Source organism: Marmota flaviventris, chromosome 1 (assembly GCF_047511675.1).
Source record: "Marmota flaviventris isolate mMarFla1 chromosome 1, mMarFla1.hap1, whole genome shotgun sequence".
Classification (NCBI taxonomy): domain Eukaryota; kingdom Metazoa; phylum Chordata; class Mammalia; order Rodentia; family Sciuridae; genus Marmota; species Marmota flaviventris.
Genome location: NC_092498.1, coordinates 208,066,117 through 208,090,308, shown reverse-complemented (window position 1 = coordinate 208,090,308; position 24,192 = coordinate 208,066,117). Strand labels below are relative to the sequence as shown.

Here is a 24,192-nt window from a genome sequence, read left to right as displayed (position 1 = left end):
GATGTTCTCAGTTCTATTCCTTTCTTTATTTTCCTCCTGGGTTTATGCTCCAAGTGTTCATCTGTACTTTCTCCTGTGAGCCACCTTGAGATCCTTTGGCCAACTTCACTGTATTATAATGATTGGCATTAGACAGGAATTTACCTTGATTTCCTTCCAATTAACAATGAAGGATTCAAGCACTGTTTATTTCAAAATCCTTTCTTTCTGCACCAAGTATTGAGCACTTTTATATCCACTTCTAACTTCCCTGGGTTTCTTTTTATTATTGTGCTGCATTGACATGTCTATTTAACATACTATAGAAATGATCCCTGAAAGTATAGTCTTGACATGTCTATTTAAATAAGCCAAGTTTGCAATGCCTTGAGGAATACAGGTTTTAAACATGTTATTAAAGAGAAGAATGAAGCTGGGTACAGTGGTGCACACCTGTAATACTAGTGAGTCAGGAGGCTGAGGCAGGAGGATCACAAGTTCAAGGCCAGCCTCAGCAACTTAGCAAGGCCCTGAGCAACTTAGTGAGACCATATCTCAAAATTTAAAAAAGAAGGACAAATGTTCCCTCTTTGCTCCTCTTTTCAAAAATTATCTTGCCCAGTTATTCTTTTTGAAGAATATACCTAAGTTGCTGACTGTTTTGTCTTGGGATATGATTTAAAAATAAGTTTGCTCACTGCCTAAGCTAAAGTAGCTTCATTTAAGGAACGTTTTTTTGCTTGTGCCTGTTAAAAAGAAGAAATAAATTCCAGAGTTCTGCAGCACAGTGGGGCAGTCATACTTCACAAAAACCTACTGTGCACTTTATGAATAACAAGAAGAGAGGGGCTTAACGGCTTGAAACAGGAAGTGGTTCAAGTTTGTTCTTCCAGAATTCAAGATCCTTCAACTTTTCTGCTCTACCATGTTTAATATGTGGTTCTCACCCTCATGGTCACCACCCTCGTGGTCACAAGATGGCTTCTATCATTGCAGCCCTTGTAACTACATCCCAAGAAGGTGGAGTCCACAGGGGAGCACAATGTTGAATCTATCCCAGCAGGCCTTATCATCTTAGCACATACTTGCTGGTTCAAACTGATACATATGCATCTCTTTGTCTGAGAGATTCCTCTGTTGACTGGCGTCTACTCTGCCCATGGACACAGACAATCAATGCCCCATAAGTCACTCCTTAACCAAGGACTGACAGGAGTTGGTATATAACTTCCTTGCTCAATGAGTAAGATAACTCTGAAGGATGCATTGCACTGGCTCCAGGGTTCCCCAGTGGGAGCCCCAGTGTCCATACTGGCCACTGGATAAATAAAATAAATATACCTTTATGACTGTCTTCCATTCTCTGTCTCCCTGCTCTTTTCTAGGATGAGATACATTTCTTGGGACAGTTAGTGGGTTTATTGGTGGTGGCCCTACCAAAGATATGTCCTCCTGGACCCTGTGAATGTGTCATTATTTGGAAAGGGGGTTCTAGAAGATTTCATTTTAAAAAAGAATTTTGATGAGAGATCACTATGGATTACCTGGAGGGGCCCTAAGTTCTGCAATTAATATCCTTATAAAATGCAAAAGAAAAGGACAAAGGAAAAAAGAAGGTTGTGTAGAGATAGAAGCAGAGGTTAAAATGATGTGGCCACAAAACAAAGAATGACTGGAGCCACCCGCAGCTAGAGGAAGTCAGGAAGGATCTTCCCCTGGAGGCTTTGGAAAGAGCACGATTAATACTGTAATTTTGAACTTCATTCTGGCCTCCAAAAGTATTACTTTAGAAAACAAGTGTCTGGTGTTGTAGGCCAGCCAGATTGTGTGTTTGTTACAGCAGCCAGAGGAAACTGATACAGGCCACAGAGAAGATTCTCGGATCATTTACAGGGTTAAAGGAACAGCAGCTGCTGTGTTGTGGCTCACCAGCTCCGTGGTGTGAAGTGGCACCTGGCTTGCCATTTCTCTCTGTTTCCTTCAGCTGCTGCCTCCTGGGCCAGGGTGTGTGTGTTTACCACCAGGAAAAATGGCTCTGGGTTCTTCAGGATATGCCCATCATCGTGGGCAGAGGAGCAGAGTGGACACAAGCTCTGTTCCGGGCTTGTGAGTGTCCATCTTTTGCTTGTGGCTTCCAGCTGGATCCTGACCTCCCCCACTTTATGTCCATCTTCCCTCCTTGTCATGAATCCAGAAAGCAAATCCTGTACCTTACAGATTCCCTCTGTGCTCAGGGGCAGGTTTGTCTTGTTCTGGCCATCACAGGGCAATTGAAAGGATGGAAAGAAAATCTAATCCAATCCACAATCTCCCCCAAATGATCCATTTATTTTTTTTAATTATTTTTTTACTTGAAGATGGACACAATGCCTTTAATTAATTTATTTGTTTCTATGTGGTGCTGACGATTGAGCCCAGTGCCCGACACATGGGGGGCAAACACTCCACCATGGAGCTACAACCACTGATCCAATTATTTTTGAAAACCAGATTGCATGGCCCAAGAAGGACCATGTGCTAAAGGCTCTGTCCCAAGCTTGGTGTCCTTGGGGGGAAATTTGAGAGTTGAGGCCTAGCAAGAGATCACTGGGGGCATGCTCTCAAGAGCTTGCTGGACCTCCTTCTCCTCTTTTTTTGCTTCCTGGCCATGAGGTAAGCAGCTTTCTCTCCTAGGTGCACCTGCCGTGAGACCCAAAATCTGGACCGTAGCTTCCCAAACTGTGAGCTGAAGCAAACCTTTTCTCTTTATAAAGTGATCGTCTTGGGTATGAGTCATGGTAAGGGGAAGATGGCTGACACGGACTTAATAAAGAAAACAGGGCTGGAGGAAGGTCCTCACGTGGAAGAACACGGATCCTTTCCTCCTCCATGACATGATCCCTTGAGTTTTCATGACTCCTTCCCACAAAGACCCTCTGGGGCTGCAGATCCTTGTGGGGTAGGATAACGTGGTTCTGAGATTCTGGTTGGAGATTGGGAGTCCCTGGCTAGGGCCCCTGGGGTCATATGTGTCGTAGGAGGGTTTAGAAGGAGAGTCTGTGCTCACAATGTGATCTATGGCAAATGCTTTTGCATAGACCATTTCCAAACTCTGACCATAAACGTCCCACATCTGCAGTGACCATGATTACAGAAGCTCTGGAGCCTTCCCCACCTTTTCTGAATTGTTCTGCTCCAGGGCTGTTTTAGGATCCTAAAGAATGGACCTGCACTTGGATCTTCCTCTGTCTTCGGGGGAGGTGCTCAAGTGAACTAATTTAACTTAGAAATAAGTGTACGGTTATGTTACTCATGTTTTCTCCATGAATTAATGTCCCGCCTGGTCCCTTAGGTCACAGGAAAATAACACTATTTCCACCCCTGTGTAGCAAAGATACTCTTGAGGCCAGGCATGGGGATACAATGTCACTCAATCTCAGAAGTCAAAAGCTGGGGCTACTATACCCACCTACCCTCCCCACAGGAAGTTGCTTTCCCCATCTACAGCCTTGGAGTTTGTGCAATAAATGGTTAATTCTGAGAAGTTGGGGTTCCCCAAGCCCACTCATCCCAAAGAAAGGACTGGATTTTGACTGCCTCCTGGAAGATGGCCTCTGATCTTTGGAACCTTCCTGATAAGTGTGTCTGTAATCCAGAGCCCTGGGCCATCCCAGGGAGTCTATGCTAACAATGTGATCTATGGCAAATGCCCATTTTTACTCACCTGGAGCCCTAGACCATGCTGTATCAGACTGACCTCTGAGAGACACTGAAGAACCAATAGAATCACACCTATGTGACCATGCCTTAATACCCCACTCTGCTCACCAGGATTCAGGTGAGCATCCCTGGTTGACAGTACACTATCCACGTTGTGACACATCATTTCTTGGAGAAGGACGTGGCACATGCAACTGCAGGAAGGAGCTAGGAACTCACGTGTGGTCTACGGACCCTACCCCAACCACTCCTTGCCTTTGCTGAGTTTAATCTCTTACTTTCACTGTGATAAACCATGACCATGAGTAGATGGCTCTTCCAAGCTCGGGGTTTTTCTGGTGAATCACTGAAATCTGAAGGTGGACTTTGGAATTCCAACACAAAGGCCACGGATATTTTTTTTTATTATGAGAAACAGTACAGTTTTTCTTTACCCTCTTCAGTTCCACCAGTCCTTGAGACAATAAAGAACACCAGGTGACCTTTCTTCTTGTTGAACCTGAAGCCTCCTCTCCCCCAAAACCCAGGAGAAAATTTTCCTCCCCTTTCTGGCTCACTCCCTCTCTCAGCCTGTGCTCTAAGACAAACACAGACCCTGAATAGCTTTCACTCCTGCTCCTTTATCTTAGTTCCTCTCACAAAGAAGCCAAGCAGAACTCGTGTGTGCAGCCCAGGGTCGGCTGAGCAGCCGACTGTCCTCAGGGGTCCCCTCCCCAGTCCCCTTCCTTCCTGCCTTGGAGAAGAGCTGAAGGCCCCTCACATGGCACTCTCGTTGCCTCCCCGGCCCCTGGACACCCCCTTTTCTTGTGTCATGAGTGACTTGTAGGGCTTCCCCAGGCTAGGGAGGGTGAGCTCAGCCTCCTGCAACTCCAGCTCCCTCTGGGACAAGTGCTCAATGACTGCCGCTCCAATGGAGTCCCCCAGCACATTGGTCATCGTGCGAAGCCGGTCCCTGGTAGAGAAGAGAGAGAAGCTGCCATTAGTGGGGACTTAAAAAGCTCCACAGAAGAAAGGCTGCATAAGGGGAGGCTCCCTGGGTTCACATTCCAGTCCAGTCTCTGACCATCTGACCTCAAGGGGGACCTCCCCGTCTCTGTCCTCAGTTTCCTCTCCTAACAAACAGAGGCTGGGCCAGCTCTGAGACACTCTGATTTGTTCTTAGCAACGTGATTTCTTTTAAGATGTAAATATTGATAGAGACGATTAGGGGCCATAAGCTGAAATGCATATAGAATCAGGAGGGTAACCACCATGAGTGAGTCAGCCATGATGGGCCAATAGAGGTACTGACCAGGGCAGGCTACAGACTTCCAGTGGGACTCAAGTCCCCACCCACAGCTCCCACTGGGGTGAAAGTTCAGATTATGGATGGGTGGATGGGTGGATAAAAGGAAGGAAGGAAGGAAGGAAGGAAGGACAGCTGGGAGGGAGGACAGAACAGTCCTTATCTATCTAAAAATACTTTCCTATTGTCTTCACATAAAAGTGGCATTTTACTAGGTACAACATTTTAACTCATAAACCCACCAAGATTTAGCCCTCAAAATTATTTTATCCATCACTGAAAGGTGAAATTCATCAATCAAAATTCCTTCCGACTTAGTGTTGTAGGTAACCTATGTTTTCTTCTCACTTACAAAATTCTTTTGGGTTTTGAAATTAAAAATTTTTACCAGAGAAGAAAAAAAAAAACACCTATTTTTTGTATGATACAAAGCCAGACCACGCCATGGAGCACCTTCTTATGATTTATACATGAAACAGGTCAAAAAGGAGCTGTTCTGGTCGACGGTAAAACCCTCATGGTTTGTCTCCTCCCTGCTGTTTCCCACTATTAACTCTATGGACTTTGGGGTCCACAGGCCGAGGACTCTCCAAGGACCCCTTTCTTTAAAATTCTAGAACTCTGCTGGATCACAAAACAGTGGGGCGGGGAGAGCTGGCGCCAGGGTCCGACCCAAAAACACTCACAGGAACCAGTCCACAGCTATGATCAGTGTGATATCTTCCGTGGGCAGCCCAACAGACGTGAGCACAATGACCATGGTGACCAGGCCGGCCTGGGGGATGCCAGCAGCCCCAACGCTGGCCGCTGTGGCCGTGATGCTGCAAGTGGAGAGAGAATACAGGAAACCAGGAGGAAGGAAGAGAGGGTGGAGAGAGAGAGAGAGAGAGAGAGAGAGAAGGGGAGGGGTCAGTTTCCCGAGGCATCTTAAAAATTCCTGAGCCAGTGCAGAAAGGAAAATCCTGCTCATGCATGATCTCCCTCATGCATGGTCTCTAAAGAAAGTCAGAAATCTCGGAAGCAGAAAGTAGAATGGTGACTCCCCAGGATAAGGAGGTTTAGGGATAAAAATGCAGAGAGGTTGGTCAGAGTTTCAGTTATAAGATGAACTAAGTTCTGGGATCTGATGCATGGTGACGATAATTACTGATATGCTACTGTATACTTGAAGTTTGCAAAAAGAGTGGCTGTTTAGTGTTTTCGCTACCCAAAGAAATGGAAGAAGTGGGGGTGACCATGTGAAGCAATGGATGTTCATTGGCCTGATGGAGATCATCATTTTACAATGTGTATACATATATCAAATCACATTGTGCACCTAAAATATGTATGAGTTTTATTTGCAGTTATACTTCAATAATGCCACGGGGGGGGGGGGGGGGGGAAAGGACAGAAGTTTTTAAAAGAAATGTAGTATGCTGGGTGAGGTGGCACACACCTGTCATCCCAGCAATCTGGGAGGCTGAGGCAGGAGGATGGCAGGTTCAAGGCCAGCCTCAGCAACTTAGTGAGGCCCTAAGCAACTCAGTGAGACCCTTCTCAAAATAAAAAATAAAAGGACTGGAGACATGGCTGAGTGGTAAAATGCCTCTGGGTTCCATCCCCACTACCAAAAAGAAAAAGAAAAGTAGTTAAATATAGCTCACTACTTTAGAGATGGGAACATTCTGGACCATCCTGAGTCTAGAAATGTCCAGTGCTAGAGCCTAAACTCTTCCTCAAACTTATTGGTTTTTAAAAATAAACAAAGAAAAGAGAGCAGATCTAGGGATGGGCTAGATCTTAAATCCTGTATCAACTCTGATTGCCCAACTTTGCCTAAAAGGATTCTACAAGCCCATGCGCTACCAGGAAAGGTACTAGTACCCTGTGGGCACCACCCTCTGCCTGGTGGCCTCTGAAACCTCTTAGTAGATTCTAAAATTTTCAACATCAGCAAAGGGAAGAAGTGCTGGACAGTGATATTGGTTGAATTATATTGTTACATTGTGTGCATTTATGAATATGTAACAACAAATTCCATCAATATGTACAGCTATAATGCACCAATAAAAAAGGGTGGAAAAAATTAAATTGTCAACATGGAGTTCCAGGAGATGCTTAGCCCAGAGGATGGCTCTGTCAGAACCAATGTGATCAATGGTTGAGCAAATGCTGGGACTGGTGACAGAGCATGGACTGTGGAGTCCAGCAGACTCAAGGCATGAGCTGTCCAACACTGGACCTAAACCCAGAGTCTCCCTTTCCTCCTCTGTAGAGTGCAGGACATGTGCCGACCTTCTTACTGTGAGCAACAGAGGAGCACAGTGCTTGGACATGATATGTGCTTCAAGGTGTCAGTTACTGCTATCAAAAATATATCCAGGAAGTAAAATTCCACGTGAAGGCCCTGGGTTCAAGCCCCAGCACCAGCAACCACATAGATAAAATATTTTTTTAATAAAAAGTAAAATTCTATTTTCTAAAAGCCACATAATTTCTCCTGAGTTTATCCTGTTTGGATTTGGTTTCCTTTGGCGGGAGCAGAGCCTTATGAAATGGGTCTCAAAGAGGACAGAATGGTGAGGGAGTCCTACCCTTGCAACCCCTGGCCCTGGAATAAACAGTGACCTGTGGGAGCCCTTGGGAGGCAGGCAGCCCCCTCTGGATAGGTTGAGCTGATTCTATCAGGACCACCTCAAAAGCCTTTGGGTTGAGTTAGAGTAGGTCCAACCTAGGACTCTCCATGCAGTCGATCACTGCCTGCTGCTAACGTATGAGGCATTACCTAGTAGGTCTCATGCAAGCCATCATCACCAAGGTCTCTCTGTAGGAAGAAGCTCAAGTCCCCAGATCCACCAAAGAACACCCTCTCAAAAGTCTCCCATCCTCACCTTTTCTGATAACTTCACTAAAACTAATGGTTTCCCGTGAGAAGTACTCATTCTGCTATTTGGGACCTTGATCAAAAGAATTTTTAAATTTGAAACTATCTTTGTGGCATGCTTCCCTACATCTGTGGTTTTTCTCTAGATGTGATGGAACCAAGGAATCTATAATTATAACACAAACTTTGGGCTATTAGGATATTCCAGCCACACTTTGGAAAATTCTGGGAAAAGGGATGTCTCTCAACAGCATGCAAGGGGAGAAATGTCCAGCACCCTCTTGTGGGCTGTTGACAGCCTCAGGTGGCAAAGTCTCACCTTTAACCTCATCCAGCATTGGGCTCTCCCCATTTCCCCTTTGCAATATCTGAGGTCTCCCCTGATGGCCAGTTCTGGGTCCCTCCTCCCACCGTCACACTGATGACCTCCCAGGTCCCAACTGAGGCACCTCACCTGATTGTGGTGATCTGGCCCAGGTTGAGCTCATAGTTGTTGACTTGAGCAATAAAAATGGCAGCCAAGGCCTCATAGAGGGCCGTGCCATCCATGTTGACGGTGGCCCCCACCGGCAGCACAAATCGGGTGATGCGGCGGTCTATACCCAGGCCCTCCTCCAGGCAGCGGAAGGTGATGGGCAGGGTGGCAGAGCTGGGAGAAAGACACAGGGAGTGGCAGGGGAGAGTGGTGTAGCACTGGACCCAAGGAGGACTCCCCTCAGGAACACGGAGGGGCCAGGTAAGAACACAAGCAAGAGGAGGAGGGCATGGGCACAACCATCCAGATGGAGAGGGGTGCGCCTCCTCATGAAGGGAGAACTCGGCCTTGCAGACAACCCAGGGTTGAGGCCTCTTGACTCACTTAAAGCCAATGGCATAAAAGCCAACAGTCCAGTCCCAGATTGCTGACCTCCCACACCTGGGGACTACGACAAGGGTATCACAGAAGACCCCAATTGCCCTCTGCCTCATGGTGCTCTGGGATAAACCCCAACTACACTAACCCTCCACCAATACCCAGAAAAGCCAGAGTGACTCCATTAATGGGTGAGTTTAGCGGAAGGAGTGGGCATCTCTTTGGGGGTCAGCTTGCCACAGGATGTGTGCTCTGTCTGGTCAGCTTTATATCATGCCATGAAATACCAGGACTCGTGGAGCATGCCTGGGTGTCCAGCTCCATGGTGACCAGGGGGTGTAGTGGCACCAATCTTATTTAGCTACCAATCAAAGAGGCACGTTCTTCAATGAGCATTATGAGCAATAAAAATGACATTTTTTCCCATCTATTTGGCTCTTGCATATCTTCTCAAATTGTTTTGAATTTTAATGATGGGGATTAATGAGGGGGGCTAATAAAGAGCCCCCTAAAAGCACCAAAAAGTGCACAAGGAAGTCAAAAGAGCTTCCAGACACTATCTCAAGGGAAGATGAGACTCTTTCTTTCTTTGGGCTAGTAAATGACTGAGCTCCCAGGGCATTCTGGAACCTTCATCTGTAAACTCAAAATTGGCCCCTCCATATAAAATGAGTTCTCCTCCATAGGAAATAAGTAATGGCCACCTGGGTCTCCAAGAGCCTGTGACATGACTGTGCAACCAGAAGATGTTAATGGTAGGGGGAGAGCGGGACCCTGGAGAGCCCATGGAAGAGAGGAGGAGGGAGAGTGGGGAGCACGGCCATACCTGGAAGATGTGCCCATGGCAGTGATGAGGGCCTGCAGCACCCCCCCAATAAAGGGGAAGGGGTTCCGGTGGGTGACGAGGAAGTAGATGAGGGGCAGGACGCCGCCAGCGTGGAGGAACAGGCCCACGATGACAGTCAGTGTGTACATGCCCAGCTGACCCCCAAGGACGGCCATGTCTTCCATTTCCAGAATCTTCCCAGCAATCAGGAACAGGATGCCCACAGGTGCATACCTGGGCAAGCCACACACCTGTCAGGGATCCCTCCCCACCTCCCCTCCAGGCCCACAACACACCCCACCTCCTCCTGCCGCTCACTCACACTCGCCCCACACCAGAGTTCCCACGGGGCCAGGGCATGCCAGCCACCTTATGAGGGCTTCATCCCACTCCCCACTCCAGGCCTCCCCACCCAACTCCAGGACCCCTACCCTAAGCAGTGCAGGGACACTTCTGACCTCTTCTGAACATCATTGTCTGCTGCCCCCAACTCTCCATTCCATATCTGTACTTCTTACCCCTCTCCCATCAGTGCATGGTCTCCTGCCTCCCCAGCCTGGGTCCTGTCACCGCTTCTCCTACGGACACCTCGAAATCACCTCTGTATTCTCCACTCATTCAGCAACTACCTAATGAGCACTGTTTTCCAGGGGCATGCTCCCTGTCCTCACGGCACTTACACGTGGCCAGCGACTGAATGTTGGTGCCCTATCCCGCCCCCCCCCAAAAAAAAAAAAAACACGTGTTGAGATCCGAATCCCTAAGGTGTGGCATTAGGATGCAGGGACTTTAAGAAGTCATAAGGGCAGGGCTCAATGATGGATGAGCATTTATATAAAAGAGAGGTGCTTTGCTCTTTCCACCATGGGAAGACTCGGGGAGAAGACACGGTCCCTGAACCAGAACAGCCCTCCCCACACACTGAATCTGTGGGTGCCATGATCTGGATGGAATTTCCCACCCTCTAGGACTGTGAGAAATGAATGTTCCTTGTGTAAGTCACCCAGTCTGTGACTATTTTTGCTATAGTCCAAATGCACTAAGACACATTCTAATGGGGAAAACAGGAGGTACTCATAGAAACGCAAAATCCTTGGGGGACACGTTCTGAGACGGTCCTCCGACCTGAAACTGAGGACAGTGCTGGAGCCTATATATATATTCCATGTTTTCCCCCCAATAAATACATACCAATGGTAAAGTTTAATAAGTTAAACTTTAAAATTAAATTAGGCACAGGGAGAGACAATAGCCAATGAAACAATGAATCATATTACAGCAACTTGCTGTAATGACGGTTATTTAAAACTCATGAACTGCTTATTTCTGGAATTTTCCACCTGATATTGTTGGACCCCGGTTTACCGTGGGTAACTGAAATCACAGAAAGTGAAACAGTGGATCAGAGGGGACCACCGCAATAACAAACGCCAGGTTGTGACAAGTGGGTGGTCAAGCAGGACTTCTCAGGAGAAGTGACTAAAGTGGAGCGCTGAATGGTGAGAAGGAACCGTGGGCATCTGGAGGGAAGCTCTGCAGCCCAGGGCAAAGTCCCTGAGGGAGAAGGAAAAGAGGAGGCGAAGGAAGCAGGATCCTCGGGGCCCAACTGCCTTTCCCACGGCCTTAGTCCATTGCTGATGCTATAACAAAACACCGCGCTGAGGCTGGGGAATTTGTACAGAAAATTAATTTCTCACATTTGGGAGGCTGGGAATCCAGTACCAAGGTTCCAGCCTCTGGGGGGGCCTTCTTGCAACACATGGCAGAGGGCATCACGTGACACAAGCACGGAGCCCGTCAGCTCAGGTCTCCACTCCTCTTCTTATAAAGCCACTAGCCCCATCACAAAACCCCACTCTTATGACTTCATTTAACCCTAATTACCTCCCAAAGGCTCTTCCTCTGAATACCATCAACATATTTTTGAGGATTAAGTTTCCAACACATGGACTTTTGGGGGACACATGGAGATCACAGCGCACACAAACCAGCCGGTCACTCAATCCTGTGAGCTTCTGCCTGTGGTCTGTCCCCCAGGCTGCCACTGCTAACTCCTCTGTCTTCAGGAATGGAAGTCCTTCTTGATCACTCTCACGGTGAACGTAACGGAGGAGGTGGGAACCACTTGGAAAGTCAGCGCAATAGCTTGGGTCAAAAAAGGAGGATGCAGGGGACTTCTCCGGCCCTATCTGTGTTTCCTAAGCTGGCTGGAGTGAGCTCTCATACGTGGTTGCAGAATCCCCTCCAAGTCAAACCCCAAGACCTGTCTTACGCTTCTCCGTGGCCTCCATCCTTCTGCTTCACCCCCTGCAAAACGCCTCAATCCTGGATCAATTGCACGTGACTTTTTACCTCTGATACTCAGTCACCTGGCACTCCTGCACATTTTGCCAAACCAGGCCAATGACACCACTGTAAATTCATGGTTCCCAGTTCTGTTGGGCCTCCAACACTCCCCGTTAATTCTCTGCTTATTCTTGATAGGCTTTCCCTTCTATTCCCATCAGAAAACTTTCCAAGCTGTCAAATTGGCCTAAAGTCTCCTACACAACTTTCAAATTATTTGGGATGATGCTTGGATATGATTTACACTCCCCAAGAGTTCATGTACTGGGAGTCTGGTCCCCCGGGTGGCGATGTTAAGGGTAGTGGGACCTTTAAGAGGTGGGGCCCAGTGGGAGATCCTTAGGTTAATGGGGGCATTGCACTTAGAAGGGATCAAGGCTGTGCTTACGGGATTCTGAGTTAGTTCCAGTGAGAGTTGTTGTAAGAACCAGCCTAACCTCTCAATCCCTCTCTGGCTTCCTGTCTTGTGATATAATCTTTGGCTCTTGGGTGTGCCATCTACTGGGAGATCCTAAACAGTCAAGCTAATGCAGGCACCATGTCCTTGAACCAACAGAACTATATGCTAAATAAACCTCTTTTTTATGAAGTTATCCAACCTCAGGCATTTAGTTATAGTAATGAAAAACAGACTAATACAGGAATAAAATCCACAGTATGTTTGGTGTGCGTGGAAGAACGAATATAGATGAATGAGTTTCAATGAATGAATGAATGAACAATTGGTCAACACACAGAAGAATGAGTGAATGCACAAAGAAGATAGTCAACAAGTGAATAATTCAGTGCGGAAATACATGATGAGTTAGTGAGTTTGCGAGTGAATTAACCAATACACAGAGTAGATGAGCGACTTTGGTCAAATGTCCCCAATCACTTCAACTTCCACACAGCCTGACTGGTCCCAGCCCTGGCTCCGCCCTTCCCGTGTACCAACACCACCGCCCCGGGGGACAGCCCAGCACTCACCAGATGATGATGCCCACCAGCCTCATAATAGCCTCATTGAGGCTGTCAAAGAAGTCCCTCAGGACCCGGCCCTTGTGTTTCATGCCACCAATGACCAGCCCAAAGGCCACAGAGAAGACCACGAGGCCCAAGGCATTGATACCGTTGGCTGAACCCGGCACAGGCACGGTCTCCTCAAAGCTGAGCACCTCCTGCAGGGTGCCCAAGGCCCGAGTGACATTTTCCAGGATGCTGGTTTCATTTTCCATTGAGGTCGGAGGCAGCATGGAGGCACCCAGCTCAGACCCATTCTCTGTCCGCACCACGGTCCTGGTCACCACCCTCGTGCTGTACTGTGTCTTGAACTGAAATGCAGAGAGATGGGGCCCAGACTCAGAAGCAGAGTCACCTGGAGAAAGTCCTAAAAACACCAATTCCTGGTTCCCCACCCCAGAAAGTCTTATTGCTGGGGAGAACGTGGCCAAGGCATAGAAGGAGGAGTGAATTAATTACTACAGCCGTGACAGAATATGGAATGGAGGGTCCCCAAAAAATTAAAATTAGAACACCATATGATCCAGCAAATCAGAATCACGAGGAGATGCAGATGGAGCATCCCTAGTCCTAAAATCCAAAATCCAAAATGTTCCAAAATCTGAAATTTTTTAAGCACTGACATGATGCATGTGGAAAATTCCACATGCCTGACTTCATGTGACAAGTCACCATCAAAACATAGATGCATTGAAAGTGTTGCATAAACATCACCTTCGGACTACATAGGAGGTATGCATGAAACATAAATGAATTTCATGCTTCTATTTGGGTCCTATCGCCAAGATAGCACATTATGTATATGCAAATATTCCAAAATCTGATAAAGTCAAAAATCCAAAACACTTCTGATCCCACGCACTTCAAATAAGGGATACACAACCTGTTCCTGCATTCCCACACTCCCTGCAGCACTATTCACAACAGCCAAGCTACGCAATCAACCTGTCTCTACCAATGGACAAATGGATAAAGAAAATGTAGAATATATTCATGATAGAATACTATTGTGCCTTCAAAAATAAAAAGAAAACCTTGAAATTTGCAACAACTTGGATGCCAATAGAAGACACTGTGCTTAGTGAAATAAGCCAGACATAGAAAGACAAACACTATATGATCTCAGACGTACATGAAATCCACAAAAGGTAATATCATTGAAATAAGAGAATGGTCACCCAAGTCTAGGTTGGTTGGTGGGGAAAAGTTAGGGAGATGTTGATCAAAGGGCACAAAATCTCAGGTAGGAAAAAGTTCAAGAAATACATTGTACAACAGGGTGGTGCTAGTTAATAACACTGTACTGTGAAAATCACTGAGAGTAGACGTCAAGTGTTCTCAACACAAAAATGAGCATGTGAGGTAATGTATATGTTAATTAGTTCAATTTAGCAGTTCCACAATGTATACATATTTATGCCCCATAAATAGACAGTTGGCCCTCCACATCTGTGGATTCCCTTTCATGGGTTCAATTAACCATGGATCAAAAATATTTGGAGGAGGGAAACTGGCTGTGAACTTAACATGTACAGACTTCTTCTTGTCACTATTCCCTAAACAATGCAGTACAACAACTATTCTCATTGTGTTTGCATTGCTTTAGGCATGACATGTTATCTAGAGTCGATTTAAAGTCTCTGGGAGGACTGCACAGGTTCTATGCAAACACTCTGCCATTTTATATCGAGACTCGAGCATTCCCAGATTTTATAATCTTCAGGGAACCAATTCCCTCCTGATATCAAAGGACAACTATATACTTTTTGCTAATCAAAAAACAAATTTTTTAAAATTAAAAAAAGCGTTGAAAAATGAGTGAATGAATAGACAAATGAGGGCGTGAATAACCAAGCATGAAAGAGTAAGTGTAGATTCCGCATTTTCATAAGCTCCCTGGGCCGTGCTCAGCCAGACTTTAAGGCCTCTCTCTTCACTGTGTGTGGTCAGAAGTCCTGGAATCCCTACCCCAGCCCAGGCTGCCCTGGGCCTAAGTCCTCTTGTCCTGATCATCACACCTGAGGGAACTCGATCCATTCTCCTGGATTCCTCCATAGGCCCCTCCTGCCCGTCCCTCTCTCAGCTGCTTTTTCCCACCCCTCAGGCTTGGGTCACCCACCCAGCAACAGGCCCCACCATGGCCCTCCCAGCCACCTTGATCCAACTGGGTGCTTCCCACTGACCTGTTTGAAGCAGGCCTCCACAAGGTTGGGTGGAAACATATTTCTGCAGAAAAACATCAAAGGAAGGAAAAGTGGTTAGACCTTGGAAGAGAGCCTGGGGCGATACTTGTAATAATAACAACGATAATAATAATGTCAACCAACATAGGAATGCTTAGTCTAGGCCAAATGCTGAGTGAGGTACCTGACCTACACCATCTGATTTAACAGGTCTTTACTGGAGGGCCTTATGTAGTTGTCCAAAGCCCCACAGCTGCTAAAAGGTGCAGATGGGCCTAGCTGTGGTTTGCCTAGGGTTTGTTCCCTCCAAAACTCATGGTGAAAATTGATTGCAGAGTATTGGGAAGTGGGGCCCTCAAAGAGATGATTAGGTCATGCTGGCTTGGCTCTCGTAGATGGGTTAATCCATTCATGGATCAAGGGCTTTAGGGATTAATGAGGAGTGGCTTTGTTATAAAAGTAGGCTCTCTCTAGCACACTTGCTCTGTCTCACCATGGGATGCCCTCCGCCATGTTCTAATGCAGCAAGAAGGCCCTCACCAGATACCAACACCATGTTGTTTGACTTCCCAGCCTCCAGAATGTTAGCTAAATAAAACTTTGCTCCTTACAACTCATCCAGCCTCGGGTATCCTGTTGTAGTAACAGAAAATAGACTAAGACAAACCTCAGATCCAGGTCTATCTGACCCCTATATCACCTCAAGACTTCAATCCAATGAGACCCCAAAACACCAGAGACAGTTCCTAAAAATCATCCAAGTCCATGTAATGCCCTAGCTGGTGACTAGGGCAGAAATACTGCCAACCTTGATTTTCTGTCTAAAAAATCTTGCTGCATAAAAGGATCATTCACCCTCAAATGGAGCTTGGGCTCCAAGACACTGCAGCTATAGCCTCCCCCAGCCTAAGGGTACAAAGATCATATCCTAGCTCTCTTGGAGGATATGTGCAAGGGCAAAGGGCAACAAATAGGTACCAAAAAATAGGAACCAAGGGGTGTCACCATTTCCAGGATGGGTTTGCCTGCCTTGCTGCATGTTCATCCGGAAATCCCATCAAAATTAGAACATCACCTGACCAGGTCCATGAAGGCGTCAGCTGTGGGGATGGTCTCAATGCGGCCCTCGCGATGCAGCCCCTCCTTAGAGCCCTTCCCAGGATGGATGATGGTGACCATGAGGATGCCAATGAAGACCGCAATGACCGTGGTCACCATGTAGTACACAGCTGCCCTCATGCCCATCCGCCCTGTTGCCTTGTTGTCCAAGGATGCCATACCTGAGGACAGACAGTGCAGCCCCCGTATCCTCATTCATACCCCATCACCTACTCCCCATCCATCTGTTCCACCTCCCAAACCACCAACTCAGCAACCACTGCCCCAAACATCCTGTCCCCCTACACCTCACCCAGGGTCCCCCACAATCAATTCATCCACACCACCATCCCATTCCCATTCTATTTTCCATAAACACCTTCACATCCCACCCCATTCTTTACCCCAAACACAACTCCACCATCCACACTACCTTCCCTCTAACTCAAGCCAATCTTTTCAACCCCAACTCTACTGACTCCTATTTGCACATAACCTCATCTTCATCCTCCTCCTTATCCCACAGTCCACCCAATCACAGCTCTCCACCCACCTCACTGTAGGCTGAGTAGATACTGTTGGTGCTCCCATCCCACTCCCTTCCCTACCCCGCATCCTGGCACCTCCACCTTACTAACCTTGTATACCCTATTCACATCCACCTCTTGCCCATCCACCCTCTAGCCCAGCTACCTCCCTTAGCTGCCCATCCCTCCCTCCACCACCTTTCCTTCCCCTCTGGATAACTTGAGCCCTGAAGGCTGGCATTTTACCTCCAAAGAGACATACAGGAAAGCTCCTGGGATAAGTGCTGTGGGTACCTAGGAGCAGGAACCTCACTCTGGGTTCTAGTCAAGGACCTGGGTTTTGGTCAGGACCGTGGGCCACGCCAGGCTCCATGTTTGAGTTGCTGAGTTGGAAAGGTGATCCCAAGCTCCCATGCTGGGAACTGTCTTGGCTCTAGGTTCAAGACTGGGTTCTGAGTGGGTCTTGAAGGTCAACACGAGCCTGGGCTCTCTCACCTGTGACCAGGCTGGAGACAATGAGGGGCAGCACCAGCATCTGCAGCATTCTCATGAGAAGCTCACCAGGGAAGGAGAAATACTTGATCTGACGGTAGGTGAGCTGGTACGGGCGCAAAGCAAAGGCTAGGCTGACCCCTAGAGCCAAAAAGAGGGGTCCATGTAGTGGAGTGTGGGTCACTCAGCCCAGACAGGACCCACCCATTCCAAGAAGGCTTGTGGTAGGGGGATCAGTGAGAGAAAGAGAAAAACGTTCTACAAGTACATGCACTTGTGTGCACATTGGCACAGGTGTACATTGCAGAAATGTAAGATTTGTTACATATTGATACGTGTGCAGATGTTTTCACCCATTCAAGCACACACATGCATGCACATGTGAGTGCACGCTCATTTGTGAGCTTATACATCTGCCTGTGAATGTAAGCCCATACACGTGAATATGCACCTGCATTTTCTTGGATGTGTCCATACACGAGACTTGTGCATATGTTACTATTTTCAAACACGGGGGGTGTACATATATTTAAACACTTAAGTCTGTAGATATATGTTCAGGAGAATGCCCATGTGGGAATGGATGTGCTTGTAAGTTCTAATACATTCAGCCCTCCATATCCTCTGGCTCTGCTTCTGGTACCACAAGACAACTGTATATTTGTGTAAGTGTGCACAGGAATTTGCACCTGTAAATTCTGAGCACCCATAAAATATGTTCATGTTTGTGCACGTGTAAACTGTGTACAGTACACATGTACATATGTGACAATGTGTGCACACATAGGAGGTTGGAACAGTGGCAGGTGGGACGTGTGTGCAGGTGAGAGTGGCCGGCTGGAGCAAAGACACATGCAAGCAGGACGTTTCCCGGAAGTCCCCGCCCTCCCGGAAGCCGGGCTCACCTATGACCACGGCGCTGACAGTGAGCAGGATGAAGGCATTCCGGCGCAGGAAGCGCAGCACGTGCTCTCGAGTCATGGTCTGCAGGCGCAGGCGCGTGCGCAGCGCTCTCTGCTGCATGCTGTCCTGCAGCCCCTGCAGCCAGCCCACCCCGCCAAGGCGCTGGCCGCTCTCCCGCAGGAACAGGCTGTTGCCGTGGCTGCTCATGGTCTACCTGCGGGAACAGAGGAGCCCAGGTCTGAAGGCAGGAGTGGTGGAAGGGGAAGGATGGGAGGATGGTGGGCACTGGAGGAAGCTCACAAGGCAAGGGAAAGATGTGTCCATCTGTTGGGCTGTGCCCTTGCTAGGACACCTGGGACCCTGCCTGGAGTTCAAAAGTCATGTCCTGACAGCAAAGGGTCAAGGTCTCCAGAATCATTCCTGGGCATAGCTGGGAAGAGCCGGGAAAGAAAGCCATAAAATTATTAACACTTTCGCCATTTATGGCTTCAGTCCCCTCCATATTTCACCATTAGAAGAATTTGGGGGGCTGCCCCACCTCTCGATCCAAATTGCTGAATGCCAATTGCATGCAGAGACCTGGACAAAGCACCTTCAGGCCAGTCCCAAAGTTAATATAGTTAGGTGTCTGACCTGGAGATAACCAGAGTCAGCTTTCCACGATGACAAATCTGCAGCTACCTGGCAAACAGAGGACACCCAATAAATGTAGCTGCCTGCGTGAATGCTCAGGTGAGCAACAGAGGGAAGGGGAAGCCACAGGGAGAGCAACAGTGACAATTCTTGTCTCCACTGTGATATTCATGAGCCTCTCCAGGGTCTCAGGCACTAAACTCGGATGCTTCTCACTTCAGACACTAGTGTTTCTTACATTTGGCCATATCCAGATATCCTTGTAAAAAGTATTATCTTTTAAAAAGTATCCAAAATAGAAACTTCAGAATGCTACCTGGAATGTTGTTTTTCATAAATATAAATAAAACACATATAAAAATAAAACCTGCCCATCCATTTCCCAACTAAATACCTCAAACGTATGGAGCAGCTTAGAAATGGTTACTTTCATTGACCTGAGAAATTTTCCCTTCATGGACTCCTTTCTCAAAAAAAAAAATATATATGTTGAATTTAAATTAATGCAGTTCAATTGGAACTACATTAATGTAAAGGAAAATACAGATAATCTTGACTTACAATGTTTCAGCTTTCCGATGTTTCAAAGTGAAACATATTTGGTAGAAATCGTACTTTGGGGTTTTTTTTGTTTTGTTTTGTTTTTAATTTTTATTTTTTTTAGTCATACATGACAGTAGAATGCATTTTGATATATAATACATACATGGAATGTACATACATCAATCATATTGTCTATTCTATTCTGCCTAGAAATCGTACTTTGAATGTTTAATTTTGATCTTTTCCCAGGCTATGATAAGTACCATGACACTGCTGGGTGACACTGGGAGGCAGCAGTAAGCCCCAGGTACCAGCCAATCTGGCCATCATGAGCAGAAACAACCCACGTTCCACAGTGTGCTGTGTTGCTAAGCTCTGGTATTCAGTGGTAGATTCGAGGCTTTTTTTTTTTCACCCCAGTGCTGGGGATGAAACCCAGGGCCTCACATGAGATGGTCAAGTGCTCTATCATTGACTTACATGCCCAGCTCTAACATGCATTTTTGACTTACAATATTTTCAGCTTACAAGGGATTTATCAGGACATTGCCCCCACTGCAAGACAACAAACTTATGACTATTATTCTGTTTGTTGATTGGTGGGTTTTGGGTGGGGGTTTTTTTGGGAGGGCAGAGGGAATCGGGGATTAAGCTCAGGGGCACTTGGACGCTGAGCCACATACCCAGCCCTATTTTGCATTTTATTTAGAGACAGGGTCTCACTGAGTTGCTTAGCACCTTGCCTTTGCTGAGGCTGGCTTTGAACTTGCGATCCTCCTGCCTCAGTCTCCCAAGCCTCTGAGATTACAGGAATGCACCACTGCTCCCAGCAATTGGTTGGCTTTTGAGATGGGATCTCACTATTGCCCAGGATGGCCTTGAACTTACAACCCTCCTGCTTCAGTTTCCCAAGTAGCTGGAATTACAAGCACACACCACCACACCTGCTGATACGTTATTTTGGAGCTAGATGGAGATGATGACTGTACAACATTGAGAAAGTACTAAATGCCACTGAGTGCCACTTTCAATGTTTGATCTTATCTGAATTTCACATCAATTTTAAAAATTTTCTATCAAAGCTCATTCTAGATGAGAATGGGCACTGTCCAAAATAGATCAATGTGGCTAAATTGACACAGGTTATGCATCCATCACATTACATGTATGGCAGTGATAACATTTTGCTTAAGCTCATGAGGAAAATATGTCATGAGAAAAATGTTGACATTTCAATTTTAAAATGATTAATGAAACAAGTACTTTCTGCAATTCAACTCCTACAAGAAAAAATAGATCTATTAATATTATATATTGGATCATTTTCTTTGACCTAAAAGTTCAATGCTTTCTTCTTATTTTTAAAGAAATGAAAATGTTTGTTTCTATGGGTCCCTGAAAATATCCTGGGCTCTGGGCACTGAGCCTCCTTGCCTGGGGAAGAAGCCACTGACCTACACTGACCTACTCCCAGCAAGAATGGCTGCAACCCTGTGCCAGGTGCAGAAAGAATTCTTTAGATAGACTCCCAGGCTCCCCCAACCATTGGTCTCTCTATCAAGGCAGCAAAGAAATATGGCAGGAGAATAAAGGGTGGGAGGAAATGAAGATGAAGCCTTCCATTCCTCTATCTGTGACCATGTCCCATGGGACAGTCCTCTGCTACAGCCAAAGCTCTCCTTTGAGTCCCTGCCCTGCCTGTTCAATCCCGAAGATAATGTCTCTGCCCACCACCCCTCCATGTGATCCCCAAGTGCCACACCAACTTTGCTCAAGAGTCTTATCTTAAATTCCTTTCAGTTTCCCCTTGAGTGGATGTCTGATTCCTGAGCAATACGCCAGATTCATCCAACTCAGCGGAAAAGCTCTCCAAACCAACAGAAGACATTCAGTATTGTACCCTGTGCTGGACTGTGTCCCTGATTTGTTTACCTGGTTTACCCGTGATTGTGACACTTATAAAGGCTACTCTCTGAGGGATCATGCCCCTGCCACCCCTCCTCACTCCCAATGCCTGAAACATCCAGGTCATGGCAGAGCATCTCTTGGTGGCTTCAGTTCCACCATTAGGTAGGTCCCTAGGTTTCTTTTTCCTGCCACTGGCTAAGCAGCTGTTTCTCTGGAATCACTATCTTCTTGTCCTCCTCTGCTCCTCATCTTCTTCCAAGGGATGGGATGTCTGCCTCAGTCAAGGCCCCTGCATCCTCCAGGTCTGAACCTGGTTTCCAACCTGCAGCCCAGGAGGGATTCTGCTCCAGATGGACAGGTCACCTGAGACATGAGGCTGCTTCTCACCTTGCTGTAAAAAACTCATAGTCACAAACCAGAAACTATGCAGGAAAAGGACAATTCCTCCCTCTCCTCATTTATTAAGTTCCCAGTCATTAAATGGTGGCACAGATTTGCCCCTGGACACCAAGAGAGTGTTCAGCTGAAATCCAAACTAGACAGGAAAACTCCAGAGCCTGGAGTTTTGACTCTTTCCTTTCTTCTTCCTTATAAGATGTAGGACAGCACAGGTGGCCTCCATATCTGCAATTCTACATCCACAGACTCAACCAACCTAAAATCAAAAATATTCAATAGTAGAAGGTGTGCTTAGCATGTGCCAGGCCCTGGGTTCAATTCCCAGCTCCAAAACCAAAAATAATAATAATAATAATAATTGCACCTGTACTAAGCATGTATGTACTGGTTCTCTAAATAATATCATATAACTACTGTGTACATAATATTTATATTGTATTAGGTATTATAAATTATCTAGACAGGATTTGTAGTATATAAGAGGATGTGCATTAATTCAATGCAAATATTAGGCCATTTTATATAAGGGACTTGAGCATCCAAGGGGTTTGGTATCCCTGCAGGTTCCTGGAACCAAACCCCTGCAGAGACCTAAGGACAGCTTGCTAGAGCAGGAGTTGACAAATCATAGTCTATGAGCCAAATTCAGCCCACTGCCTTTTTTTTTTTTTAAATAAAGTTTTACTGGCACACAGCCGGGTTCATCCATTATGTATTCTCTACTAATGCTTTCAGGCTCAATGGCTGAGCTAAGTGGTTGTAACAGAGGTCACATGAGCAGAAAAACTGAAAAAAATTTTACTCTCTGGCTCTTTACTAAAAATTAGAAAATAAAATAAAATTTTAAAAATTGCCAACCTCCAACCTAGAGAAAAGCATACATGAGCTCTGTCTTTCAAACCCCAATACCACCTTGCAGGAATAGGCCCAGGACTGCTGTGTAGCTCAGATGGCTCAATGCACTTGGTACATGATGACCACACGTGATGACCACAAAACAGAGGTCAAATGTGGTTGATAAAAACAGACACTCAGGGGCTGGGGCTGAGGCTCAGCAGTAGAGCATTTGCCTTGCACTAGGCACTAGGTTTGATCCTCAGCACCACATAAAAATAAATACACAAAATAAAGGTATTGTGTCCAAATACAACTAAAAAAGAATATATATTAAAAAACAAAAACAGACACACAATTGAGGACAGAGAAAAAGGCTCAAGCTGAAAGGAGACTATCTTCCTATCAACTTTCGCAGTCCTGTCTGCATTGTAGAAAGGTATAGCTGTGGCTTATCAATTAAAAAAATACATAAATTTTTATTTTTTATTTATAACTGACACACCATAATTGCTCATATTTATGGAGTGCAATATGATAATTCAAAACATGAATATGATCAGGGCATCAGCATTTCCGTCTCTTTAAAATCACTTATCATTTCTTTGGGTTGGAAGCCTCCGAACTCTGCTCTTCTAGCTCCTTGGAAAATATATATAATAAATTGTTGTAAACTACAATCACCCTACTGTGCTCTACCACTCAGGAACATATTCTTCCTAACTATTTTCAGGTCTTGTTCTCTGTCTCCCTTTACTCACCAGCTTTCCACCCTCTAGTGACCACTAACTAGTCTAACATCTGTGAGATCAACTATTTTAAGCTTCCACATATGGCTGAGAACACACAGCATTTGTCTTTCTGTGCCTGACTTAAAAAATAAAAATAAAATAAAATTGATTTTAAAATGCTTGATTCGAGCTGGTTCTCCCAAGAACTTGACCTCAACTTGGGCCCCTCTGGATCTCTCTGAGACTGCGGGAGGATTATTCTCCCCTCACCCTGGGCTCTCTTTTCTGGTCTGTCCTGATTCTAAACCCTCACTTAGCCCTGTCGCTTAAGCTTCCCAGAAATGGTCCTTATAGAGTCCCAAGTCCCTTCAGGGTGAGGGCCTTGAGGCTGGGTCTCCTTCCGCATCCCCCCAGCCTCAGGACTCTGATGTGAAGAGATGAGGGGCTGTCCCTAGACACAAAGGGGAGAAAGAAAGAACCTCCTAACCCCTAAGGCCAAAGCAAGAACTAAATCAAACCTTCAAGACTGAGATCCCTGAAAATAAAGGGTTGATTGAGCTGTACAGATGCTAGCCAAAAGGTGACAGGACCAGTCTTAGGACAATCTCCCAAAGTGACCAGCCGCATGGCCAGATGGCAGTTGAAACAAGGGGCCAGGGTGTTTCATAAAAAAAAAATTTTGGAGATAAGAAACAAGTTACTTACATTGACCTTATGTTGGCTGTAAATAAGAGGGCAGGGCAGGGGACGCAGGCAGAGCCCTGGGACAGAAGGTTAGTCTATGAAGAGTTCTTGCTATTTCTTGGTTAGTTCCAAGAGCAGAATCTAATGTGGCCTTGGAGAGTGATGGTCAGAAACAGGAAAGCAATGTAAAGCAGGTGTTTTTTTTGTTGGGTTGTTTTGGATTTTCCTTCTTCTTTTTCTTTGTTGATTTAGTTTAAAGCCTTGACTTACAATGACCTCTCTTTCCTCCCGCCATTCTCTGGCTTATAACTTATTTTAGGACATCTCAGAGTTCTTATCACAAAGCACCGTGGCCAAAGCAAGGAGGTTTGCTATACATTTTATCTCAACACTGTGCTAGC

General features: G+C 46.2%; 1 protein-coding gene across 2 annotated transcripts; it reads right to left on the bottom strand.

Moving 5' to 3' along the window:
• Positions 1 to 4,434: 4,434 nt before the first annotated feature.
• Slc1a6 (solute carrier family 1 member 6) lies at positions 4,435 to 18,266 on the bottom strand. Of its 2 annotated transcripts, XM_027932475.2 has the most exons (9): positions 18,062 to 18,266; positions 17,160 to 17,297; positions 16,115 to 16,319; positions 15,040 to 15,082; positions 12,824 to 13,167; positions 9,509 to 9,742; positions 8,284 to 8,478; positions 5,650 to 5,784; positions 4,435 to 4,630 (listed from the first exon to the last, which is right to left on the bottom strand). In XM_027932475.2, the coding sequence occupies exons 1-9, from the start codon at positions 18,264 to 18,266 to the stop codon at positions 4,435 to 4,437; spliced, it is 1,695 nt and encodes a 564-aa protein (XP_027788276.1). The 2 variants fall into 2 exon arrangements, with proteins under 2 accessions (XP_027788276.1, XP_071465894.1); XM_071609793.1 differs by lacking the exons at positions 4,435 to 4,630; positions 5,650 to 5,784; positions 8,284 to 8,478; positions 9,509 to 9,742; positions 16,115 to 16,319 and having other exon boundaries at positions 13,092 to 13,167.
• Between the last annotated feature and the right edge of the window lie 5,926 nt (positions 18,267 to 24,192).

Bases quoted from the DNA above. Each gene is read 5' to 3' on its own strand.
- Slc1a6 (XM_027932475.2), bottom strand. From the start codon at position 18,266: ATGAGCAGCCACGGCAACAGCCTGTTCCTGCGGGAGAGCGGCCAGCGC. The intron at 5,785-8,283 runs GTGAGGTGCCTC...CTCCACTTGCAG, and splicing joins GGCCAGATCACCACAATCAG to CATCACGGCCACAGCGGCCA. The intron at 4,631-5,649 runs GTGAGTGTTTTT...CTTCTCTACCAG, and splicing joins ATAGCTGTGGACTGGTTCCT to GGACCGGCTTCGCACGATGA.